The 11241-nt window shown below is 60.0% G+C and overlaps 1 protein-coding gene across 1 annotated transcript in view; it reads right to left on the bottom strand.

The window, feature by feature from the left end:
- GRIN2C (glutamate ionotropic receptor NMDA type subunit 2C) overlaps window positions 1-5367 on the bottom strand; it is an 11656-nt gene extending 6289 nt beyond the window's left edge. Inside the window, exons 1-5 of the mRNA XM_007959876.1 lie at window positions 4969-5367; window positions 2111-2709; window positions 1684-1798; window positions 329-540; window positions 17-179 (exon numbers count right to left, since the gene is read on the bottom strand). Coding sequence (XP_007958067.1) covers window positions 17-179; window positions 329-540; window positions 1684-1798; window positions 2111-2709; window positions 4969-5367 — 1488 coding nt within the window. The remainder of the gene's footprint in view (window positions 1-16; window positions 180-328; window positions 541-1683; window positions 1799-2110; window positions 2710-4968) is intronic.
- Between the last annotated feature and the right edge of the window lie 5874 nt (window positions 5368-11241).

The following is an 11241-nucleotide window of genomic DNA, read 5'->3' as shown; positions in this document are numbered from 1 at the left end:
GGGTGGGCTGGCCTACCTCCCCAATCATGCCGTTCCACACGCCGCGCACTCTCTTGCCATGCTTGCCATTGGTCACCAGGTACAGGTCGTAGGAGAACTTGACCACCTTGGCCAGCTTCTTGAGGATATCGATGCAGAAGCCCTTACAGCAGAGCTTGGTGTAGGGGGCCGCATCACCGCTGTGGCCGCCACCACCAAAAGACCACCAGTCAGGCATCAGGCCCCAGCGTGGCCGGTCCAGCCTGGATGTGGACACCCTCCCTCAGCCCTAGCATAAGCCACACACAACACCTGCCAGTCACAAGGGCCTCTCTGTGTTCTCACGAACCTGAAAGTGTGATTGCCGTGTCTGCGGCAGGGTACGGTGTTGGGCACACAGCCGCCCGTGCCAGAGTTAGGGCTCTCTACGATGACAAAGGGCCGTTCTTCCAGCGTGGCCACTGTCAGATGCCGGCTGTCCACCACAGGCTGCAGAGAGGCACTGTAGCGAGGCCACACCGGGTACTTCATGTGTAGGACACCATGCTCCCAGCGTCCCACCTGTGGAGGGCGTGGCCTCAGTTTGGGCCCCAGCCCTACCCCCACCCTTGGGGGAGGGAGGCTCCAGGTAGGACCTGCCAGGGCCAAGAAAGCCCTCCCTCACTTAAGAATGGTTGGGGCCTGACAGCCAGGCCTGGGGCGGGAGCACGTGGAGAACAGGGGAGACAGGGGCAAGGGGCCGAGCTGGGCCAAGAGAGGCAGGCTCCTCCCAGCCCCCCATCCTGTCACACCAATCTAGCCGCCACCCCAATCCAGTCGCCACACTCTGCTATCAACCCAAGGCGTCTTCCTAAGGCCCAGACCTGAACCAGCCCTACAATTTCCCCACGATCTTCAGTGTAGACTCCTTAACAAAACACTCAAGGCCCTTCACCTCCATCCATGTTGCTCACTATCACCCCACCCTTCCTCCTCATTCTTCACACCCCCAAACGCACCCACCACAGCCCCTAAAAATCCCCACCTTGCCTAAACCAGGCTGGTACTCCTTCCTGGTGGGATCCTATTCAACCCTGTACAGCCCAGCACAGACGTCCCCTCTCCTGGAGAGGAAGCCTTCCCCCAGCTTCCTCCTTTAGTTGTCGTTGGGTACCAGTGCGTTGACTCCAATTCATAGTGACTCCATGAGACAGAGTAGAGCTGCCCCATAGGGTTTTCTTGGCTGTAATCTTTACAGAAACGGACCACCAGGCCTTTCTCCTGCTGAGCCACTAGGTAGGTTTGAACCGCCAACCTTCTGATTAGCAGCCAAGTGCTTAGTCATCACGCCACCATGGCTCAGAAAAGCTAATGCCTGCTCCACCTTTCTAGTGTCAGAGTGCTTTGCACCCATCTCTGCTCGGACCCTGGCAGACATCTGTCTGGCCAGCACAGATGTGGACTGCCCCTCCAGGAAGAGGACTGTGTGGTTAAGAGTGTACGATAAGTCCTACAGTAAAGGGGAGACAGGGTGTTATGGGAGCCCAGAGCAGGGGCACCCTATCCCCCCTGGGGTACAGGAAGGCTTCCCAGAGGAGATGTTTCAGCTGAGACTTCAAGTTTGAGGGGAAGGACCAGGGGCGGAAGGGGCTCTCTGCTGGGTGTGGGAGGAGCTGGGGACAACGAGGAGGAAACCATGGGTCCCTGGGCTCACCCCCTTCTCACCATCTCCCAGAGGCGGTGCCGGTTGAGAGCGATCACAACCATGGTGGGATGGACCAGGTACCCACCAGGGCTGAAGGAGAAGTCTCGGCCCTCCCAGGTGACGTTCAGCAGGTGCCTGCAAGGGGGAGAGAAGCAGGGTGTCCCATGCCGCTGCCTGCAGCCCTGCCAAGCCCCAGGCCCCCTGCCTCTGCCTCCCCACCACTCATGTTAATTGCGGACTTCCTTTGAAGTTTCCCTCTCCCAGGTCCTTACCCCCAACCCATGCTTGCTATCTTTTCAGATAAGGAAACTAAGGCCCAGAGAGGTCAGGCAACCTGTCCCCAGACACACAGCTAACAGGAGGTGTGACAGGCAAGGCCAAGCTGACTGCCACCCAGGGGGCCAGGAAGCGCCCCACACCCCAGCCCAGCCCTGGGGAGGTGCCCACCTGTAGAAGGCCTCCCGGGCAGGGGTGACAGGCCCGGGGTGGCTGCGGCAGTCCCCGGCGGCGGCGGGCAGGGCGCCGTACTGGGTCCGGTAGCTATGAGCGCCCAGCGCCAGAACAGCCACGCCGTCGCGTACCTTCTGACGCAGGCTGAGGCGCCAACTCTCGGTCACCACGCTGATGAGGCCCACGGGGAAGACAGCGGGCGGCGCGTCGGTGCTGCCCAGCGCCAGGTTGGGCACCAGCCACACGTGCCCGGGCCCTACCAGGCCAGCGCGCGCCGCCTCGGCGAACAGCACCTCGGCCTCGTCGCGCGAGCAGTAGGCCACCAGCACCGGCGCGTCGAGCTGACGCAGCATGCGCTGGGTGCGCGCGCGCGTCCCGCCCGGGCCTAGCTCCAGCGTCAGCACGTCCAGCAGCCGCCAGCCCAGGTGGCCAGCGTCGGCGACGGCGCGCACGCCCTCGAGGAAGAGCGCGTGGCCCGGGTGCAGGCTGGTGATGACAGCGAACGCGCTCCAGTTGTACTCCTCCAGGACCTTGAAGAGCACCTGCAGCTGCTGCTCCAGAGACACGCCCAGCTGCAGGAAGGCGGAGCCCGGCTCCTGGGGCGGGGGCGGGGCGGGGCCTGAGCCGGGCGGGGCGAGGCCAGCCCCGCCCCATGCCTCCTCCCACTGGCCGCAGCCGCGCGTCCCCACCTTCCCACCTTCCCACCGCCCCAATCAGCTTCCAGACGCCTTCGCAGAGAAGCTGCCGGGCGTCCGCAAGTCCCGCCGGTTGCTGATTCCTCCACACCTCCTGCAGCCCCGACGTGAACTTTAGTGCTTCCTACCCTGCTGCCGCTTACAACCAGCTGGGGACCTTTCACTGATGCCAGGTCCCCCCCCAGAGCAGTGCCGGCCTGCGAGCCAGCAGCATCAGCATCGGCAGGGAGCTTGTTCCAAGCCCAGGCCCACTGCCTTCGAGTCGATTTTGACTCATAGCAGCTCGTTGCAATTGCAAATTCTCGGGCCGCATTCCAGACCTATTAGATCAGACTCTCTGGGGGTGGAGCCTTATTGTTGTTTTGTAGCACCTGGGTTTTAACAAATACATCAGGAGATGCTTGAGCCCACTAGTTGGAGACCATTGCCCCAGACCAGTTGTATCCGAATCTCAGAGGCGGGGCTTGGGGCGTCTGCATTTTTTAAAAGCGCGGGGAAGGTTGAGAACGGGCCGTGCTGGGAGCTAAAGTCGGGGCCCAAAAGGTGGCTGGGAAGGCGCCACCCTCCGCTCTTCTGCCACCACAAAAGCCCAAGCTCTACCAGCTGGCGCCTGGGCGAGGGCTGGCATCTCCTAGCCGTGTCTCCCTGCTTCCACTAGCCCCCGCAAGATGTCACCACACTGCAACTGTCCTCATCTTTTTAAAAAGCGAATCAGGGAAAACTCCAGGACAAGCTAGTTTTTTTCAACAAGCAAACTGCAAGAGAAGAGAAAGAGGAGGGAGAGAGGGAAGTGGAGAGAGACGGAGGGACAGAGCAAGGGAGAGAAAAAGGGGAATATTGAGGAGGAGATTGGAGATAAAGGGACTGGGAAGCTGTATCAACCAATCGTAAATCGTAATGCGTGTATCTTATTTGGATTCAAGTAAATAAACTTAAAAATAAACATTTGTGACACTATGAAGCAAGAGGAGAAAGGTGAACACTGCCTGGATACTTGATGATGTGAAAGGATTTTTTAAAATGTTTTAGACATGGTATGGCATGATAATTTTCTTTTTAAAAAGTTCTTACCTGCTAGAGAGACATCTTGAAATATTTATGGATGACATAATAGCATGGGTGTTGCTTCAAATAACACAGAAGGGGGTAGGAAGTTGAGCATGCTGCAGGGACGGCAAGGGGTGGATGGCAGGCCCTGGGGATTTTCACTCTACTTCTCTTACGTTCAAAACTCTCCGTAATGAAAAACAGTTTTTGAAATAAGGGCAAATCAGGCTGGTCTCTTGGCTCCTCATTTAGGGTAAGACCCAAATATCTCCTGTGTGGTTGGGACTTCCCTCTCCAGCTTCATAATCCTCACTGGCCACTCTCCAGCCCCACGGCTTCTCTCTGCTCCTGCAAACCTTCCGGCCTCCCGGCCCTCACTGGTCCACTCTCCCTGCCTGGAAACCCCCCACTGCTCTCTCATTATCCAGGCCTCAGTGATGATATCATTTCTTGAGAGACTGTGTCTGACCAGCCCTCCCCCATCCAAATGAGAACCCCTGCCAGAGCCCCCTGGTGTCCCAGTACACTTCCTTCAGAACCCTCAACCCAGGTGGTTAACGGCAGAGTATGTGTTTAAAACTTTCTCCCCACCGGACTCCAAGCTCTCTGGGGGCAGGGCTGTTTCCTTTGCGTGGTAAATGTCCCTCCCCTCACCCTCTTGCCTCGGACAGTGACCCCCCCCAGAGTGCCCCTCCTTCAGGTTAATGACAGTTGCCCAGAGGGCTCAGTGTGCCCAGGCTGGCCCTCCACCCTGTCAGGAACCTGCCCAGGGAGGACCAGAGAAGCAGAGAAGGTAGGCACAGGATCTGACCATCACAGCCAGAGGTGGGCTTGCCACCCGTCACCCCTCACACAAACATTCCGTGAGGGTGAAAGGCCCCTGGTATATTTACCTTCTAGAAGATAGGAATGTCATCACACAGCCTTCTCCTCCGTACCCATGTCATGCCCCCAGCCCACACCTCCTCGCCAGTCCCCCCCGATGCCAGCTGCCCGGGACCTCACTCTCTCCCTGGCCCAGCCTGTGTACCCAGAATGCAGGCTCTCCCTCAGCTCCCATCCCCAAGCCTGCTCCACGCTCAAGGGACAAGGACACGTGAGTTTGGCAGGCACCTTGGGGGTGAGGACCACAGCAGAGCCCCCACTGATGCTGAGGATGGGCACGTGGGTCTGGGAGGAGATGAAGTCGAGGATCTGGGCCACGGCCTCGGTGTCCACGTTGTCCTCAAAGACGATGCCGTGGACAGGGGCAGCACCCAGCAGCCCGCAGATCTGGGTGAGGAGGCTGCTGGGGTTGGTGTTGTTGACTCCCACAGTGAGGGGCTGGATCTCCAGGGGCAGGTCCAGGAAGCTCTGGGGGGTGAGGCGGGCACGGGCCTGGGCCTGGGGCAGCCCCGAGCTGCCAAACACCACAGCCACCGTCACAGCCTGCCGGTCCTGCCCCATGCCCGGCCCCACCCAGGTCCCCAGGATCGAGGTGAGCAGCAGGGCCGGCCCCAGGGCCCCACCCATGTCCACTGGAGGGTCCTTCGGAGAGAACAAAACAGGTACGAGGAAGGAGGCAGAGGCAAAGGGAGAGGTGTGTGGACAGACGAGACGAAGGCCAGTCAGAGGGCACACCCAGAGGACGGAAGAGAGAGAAGGGGAGAGAGAGGCAGACAGACAGACACAGACAAAGAGAAAGGACAGGTTAGCCGAGCGTCCCTGGGTATCCCAGAGTGGCAGGAACTGAGGAAAAGAACGAGCCACCAACAGCACTCACCGCCCTCCCTTCTACTGTTCAACCACACACTCGGTTGGCAAGGTCAAAGCCTCCCCACCAATCTGAGTTCTGCCCCAGGAGGACACAGTGAGCCTGCTAGTCTGGGGCTTAACTGCATGGATTTGAGTTACACAGACCTGAGTTCAAACCCCAGTTGTGCTACTTCCTTGCTGTGTGATCTCAGGCAAGTTATGTAACCTCTCTGAGCTGTCTACTTGCCTGGGACAGTTACAGGACCACCCTCACTGAGGAGTCCCTGAGTGCTGCAAACAGTTAACACCCTCGGCTGCGAACCTAAAGCTTGAGGGTTCACGTCCACCCAGAGGCGCCTCAGAAGAAAATCCTCACGATCTACTTCCACAAAACCAACCACTGAAAACCCCGAGGGCTACAGCTCTCTGATACACATGGAGTTGCCATGAGTCAGAATCGACTCAGTTGCAGCTCTTTTTTTTTCATCTGACTGCACTTAGGTAACTGTTGTCAGTATCCTCATCCTATAGGGGGACAGCCCCCAGCCAGGTGAAGGAAGGTAGCTTTGATAACCGACAACCCCCTCCTCTCTGCTCCAACCGTGTGCCCATCTTCCATGGGTCACCCACCAGGGCACGTGCTGCTGACCAGCACGTCCTACTCACCATGGAGACAACCCAAGGACCCTCCCGTGTGTGGGCCTGCCTGGCACAGAGCTCCCACCTCCGAGCACTGGCTATCCCCACAGCCTTGCTCTCTCTGGCAGGTGAATAGCAGATCTTCCACCACAGGGGTGTGACATCACAGGTGTGATGTCATAGGGCGTGACGTCACAGGTGTGGTGTCATAGGGTGTGACATCAGGAGACTTGGGACACCTCCACTCAAGGTATCTTGCCTGTGAGCTGCAGCCCCAAGCCCTGGTGTGGGAGATCTTTTGAACCCAGCCCAAAGGCCTAACATGAATTCCTGCTGGACATCATTGCTGTGGACGGGGACCGAGAGCCCAGCCCATGAGGGTAATTTGAGCTCTGAGTGGTACCCACTCATGTCATTCTCCCTCCCAGCTGCCCCCAGCTACAGCTCGGACACCTTCTATAAATCCGTCCCCAAGGGAGCTTCTGAAAGAGTCAAAGGGCGAAGAGGGTGGACTGCTCCAGAAATGCAGACAAAACCCCAGCCTCCCCTTCAGAACTATCAGCCACTGAAAACCCTCGAGAGGACAGTTCTGTCTGACACTCACAGGGCCAACGCTCCTGCCTCCAAAACTAAACAAACAAACAAAACCCACTGTCTTTCAGTCGACTCTGACTCATGGTGACCCTACAGGACAGCGGAGAACTGCCCCGTAGGGTTTCCAAGGCTGCCATCTTTACCGAAGCAGATTGCCTCATTTTCCTCCTGTGGAGCAGCTGGGGGTTCACACCCAGGCTTTGGGTTAGCAGATGAACACTCTGACTGCTACACTACCAGGGCTCCCACTCCCAAACCCCTGTCCCAGGACCTCACCGCTGGGGCTAGAGAAGATGTTCTGGGCGGCTTCCAGCTCTCTCAGGGCCCTCCTTTTGCCTACTGCCTCATTTCTTTCTCCCTTTTGTCCAAAGCCTGGTTCCCTGCAGACCCATAGGCACAAGGGCTTTCCTGGGAAGGCAGGGAGCAGAGAAGTGCAAGAGGCCACCAGGGAACATCCAGGACACCCCCCCCCCTTTTCCCTAGGGTTGCTGAGCCTCCAAGGGAGACCACGAGGCCCAAATTCAACTCAATACGTGGGTGTTGACCACCTACCTTCTATTAGGCCCTAGGTGGGTTGGTGTGGGTAAGATATGGTCCCTGCCCTCCAGGAACTTGGAATATGCAAGACAAAGGTGACAACCCTTGGCCAAGCTAGGGCCAAGTCTGTGGAATATGCAGTTTCCTCCCAGCACCTCCAACCTCCCTTTTCCCCTGATTTCTCCTTCCACCTATAGCCTGGCCTCCAGGTCTCCCCCAGCAAGAGCCTCTCTTAGCTAAGGCTCTGCAGCTCACTCACATGGAGGAATAAGGAACCAAAAGCAGTGTAAGGTGTTATCGTTCCCAGGGCTTTCACAACAGGCCAAGCTTATGCTAACGTGACTGATGGTAGAATTTCGGGCTGAGAAGATGAGACTTTTGGCAACGGAGGGAGCACTGTGCTCACCGTGGTACCCTTGGAATCTCCCCACATGCACATGGACCTAGAACACTGGCCGAAACATTTGAGTGCCAGAGGGGATCTTGAGCAATGCCCTGGCAGAGATTGTAAGTCATGGCTTCAGAGGGCACTGCCATTCTTGCAATAGCCTCTGCCAGGCCTGACTAAGCTCATCTCTGTCCACGCGCCCAGTCCCTGTAGGGAACTTCACACGCTGCAAGTTCCCTGCCCCCAGGTTCCCAAGCATATGTCCTCTGCCCCCAAGCCTCCCCCTCAACTCCACCGCCCAGCTCTGAGCTCTAGATCCGCACTGTCCAATCCCGTAGCCGTGAACTACATGGCCCCACTGAGCAGTTGGAACGTTGGCTAGCTGGAATAGCGGTTTGCTATTAAGTGGACAACACACGCCAGCTTTTGAAGACCAGGTATAAAAAGGGTGTCAGAGATGTTCATATTTTCTATACTGATGACATGTTGAAACAATACCTGGGATGTACAGAGTGAAACAAACAGACTGCTGAAATTAATCCCCCCTTGTTTCTCTCTACATTTTTAAAATGTGGCTGTCATTCTATCTCACTGAACTGTACAGTGCTGGATGGACAGCCCAGTCCCTCCCTGCCCTATTCCCAAGGGGCCCTGCCCTCAGAGACTCTAACAGGATGGGGTCTTCCTGAGTTAGGGGTGGGGAAGAGGGGAAACTGAGGCAGGTGTACTTCCCACCAAGAGACCACGAAATGTGCCAGAGGGAGGGCCCTGAATGAGACAAGTGTCTGAGCTCCAAATAGTGACAAGAACATCCAAAGAGTTCAGAGTTCTGGGTCTCACCACGTCCCAGCCAGCCAGCCCCACGAGGCAGGAGGGACGTCCTCTGACCCTGCTCTAATCCACTCTCTTTCCTCTGTCCCTCTCTCCACTTCCCATCCACCTGCCCTACCACCCCCACCAGCCTGAAACTTTCCTCTGGGCCCTGCACCGCCCCCTTCAAACCCCACCTGCTCCTTGCTGCCCGTGAGTGAAGTTCAGACAGCTTAGTCTTATGGGCAAGGGCCCTGCACCCTCTGATCCCAACCGAGGTCCTCCCCTTCATGGACCCAACACTCAACCAGTCTGCTGGCCACACAGCCCCACACGGTCTGCATCTCCCAGCCTCTGCTCCTGCTGGGCCTGCAGGCTGGGATGTCCTCTTTCTGTGTCTGTCTCTTGTCTACATGTCAAAATTCTACTGTCCTTCAGAGCTCAGCCTAAGACCCTCCCATGGGCACTTGTCTTAATCCCACCAGGCTCTGGGCACAGGGGTGAGAAGATCCAGGGTTCACCTACCCTCCCTCCTCTGGGCCTAGGGATGTTGCCTTGGCCCTGCACTAGCTCTCTGCACTGGCCCTGAGCCAGGTACTTGCCCAGCGGCTGTGCCTCGCCCCCCATACACCTGGCCTGTGGCTCCTTGGAGATGGAGACGCCCAGGCTCCCGCAGAGCCCTCTCCCACACTCCCAGGCGCCCTCCCCCCTTTCACTCCCCAAATCTCACCAGGCTCCTGCAAAGGATGCGCACACTCACACACACCTCCACCAGAGACACCAACTAACGCTGTCTCCCAGGCCAGGGGCCTCTGTTCTAGCAATTAGCCCCACCCACCAGCCGCGCTGCTTCCGGGAGCCGACCTGCTCTCTGCACCCACTGCCCTTCGAGGGGCGGCCCCTCCTGTGCCGTCGGGTTTCCCTCCCTCCCTGTGGCCTGGCGCCCAGGCTCCAGGGTAGAAGACGCCCCTCCATCTTGCTCCCACGGTGGGGGCCCCGAGTTCTCCCTCCTGCGACGGTAACGCACCCCCCTGACCCCGCCGGCCCCCGGGGCGCCCCGCCCCCTCCCCCGGCAGGAATCTCTTACACGCGGGCTGTGAAGTTCAGGGTATTTTTAGGCCGGTGTTAAATAATTCATAGGAAACGTGGCATCAGGCTCCCCCCGCGGGAGGAGGGGGCGCAGGCGGCGAGAACCACCGTCACCCGCGGCTCAAGGACACTCGCGATGCGGCGGCGGCGGCGGCGGCGGCAGACTCCGGGCGCCGGGACCCGAGCCACGCCTCCTGGCGGCCAGACTGGGCACCACGTCCTCCGCGCCCCCCGCCTCACTGCTGCCCCCTGCCGGCGTCCCCGGCTCCTCGGGCCTCCCCGCTCGGATCCACGCAGGGCCGCAACCTGAAGCCACGCGAGTGGGGGTGACCGAGCTCGTCTGACAGGCGGGGCTGTGAGTCAGGTACCAACTCAGGCCTGCCCTGGAGTCCGGGGCGAACCCGGAGGTCCAATTTCCTGCCACCTCGTCCCTTCACGTTCCTGTTCTTCCGAGGCCAAGCCTCCGGATCAGTTCCCGTCCCCTGTTGTCCCGTGCGCTGGCACAGCGACACCATCCAAGGGCTGGGGGACCAAGCGCAGGTCTAGGAACCAGGCTGGACGATTGGGGCCAGGGCTCGGGCTCTGGGGATATTCCCGCCCCCCTCACCAGCAGGGCCTTTGAAAGGCCAGCGGGCCGCGCGCCCTTGGGGGTTTTCAGGCTGCTGGTCGCCTCTGCCGTCCATCTCCCCAACCCTGCCTGCCTCAGGCCCAGGCACCACGGGCGTTCTGCCGCTGCAGGCTCGAGCCTTGCCTTCCAGCCGTCGGGGATCCTGGTGGAAGTCCGGGGAGACCAGAGCAACCCGCTGGAGCAGCGGCCAGGGCCCAGTGTCCCGGGGGCACCGCTCTCCCAGGGACCCCTCCGCCCACTCCTCCTTTCGAGCCCTCGGATGCCTAGGTCGGCCGGGCGCGGGGTCACCATTTGGGAAGAGCCTGCCACCGCAGGAAGCCAAGACGACGATTCCCTGAGGTCGGAGTGGGGAGCGTTCTTCAGGGAGAAGGGAGGAGGAAAGAGCTGGAGGGGGACCCCTGGGGGAGGCACAGCGGGGGGTGGGCGTAGGGCAGTCGCACGTAGTAGGTGCTCAGCAGACAAGAGGGATAGAGGGTCGGCTCCTGCCGCCGCTTCGCTCTCTCCGCCTCGCGCCCTCTCCAGCCCCCTGCCTCCAGGCCAAGCCCAGCTGCGACCCCAGCCCCCGGCCCTGATCCTCGCCAGGCGGCTTCCAGCAGCAACAGTTGGGGGGCCCCGCAGCCTGGCCTCCCACGTCCCCGCGCCGCTCCCTCCCCGCGGTGTCGCGGCGCCTGGCGAAGGAGCAAGAGGGCCCTGCGACCCCAGAGACGAAGGTCTAAGGCGCCTCGCCCGCGTCCTTCTCCGCGCGTCCCCTCGGCCTCTTTTCCTCCCCTGCCCCCCGGCCGCCGGGTCCAGCCCTCAGACCCGACCCCCGAGGCTCCGGGTTCCTCCTCTGCCACCCCTGCCCGGGCTCCTGGGCCGGTCACACGCTCTCCGGGCGTCCCGCGTCTGTCTCCTCCGCCCTTGCCCGCGCGGCGCCTGATCGCAGCCCCGAGTTGGCGGCGAAGTTGGCGCCCCCGGCCGCCTGCCC

This window comes from Orycteropus afer, unplaced genomic scaffold (assembly GCF_000298275.1).
Source record: "Orycteropus afer afer isolate SDZICR_OR568_19922 unplaced genomic scaffold, OryAfe1.0 scaffold00018, whole genome shotgun sequence".
Lineage (NCBI taxonomy): Eukaryota > Metazoa > Chordata > Mammalia > Tubulidentata > Orycteropodidae > Orycteropus > Orycteropus afer.
This window is presented reverse-complemented; position numbering and strand designations above follow the sequence as displayed.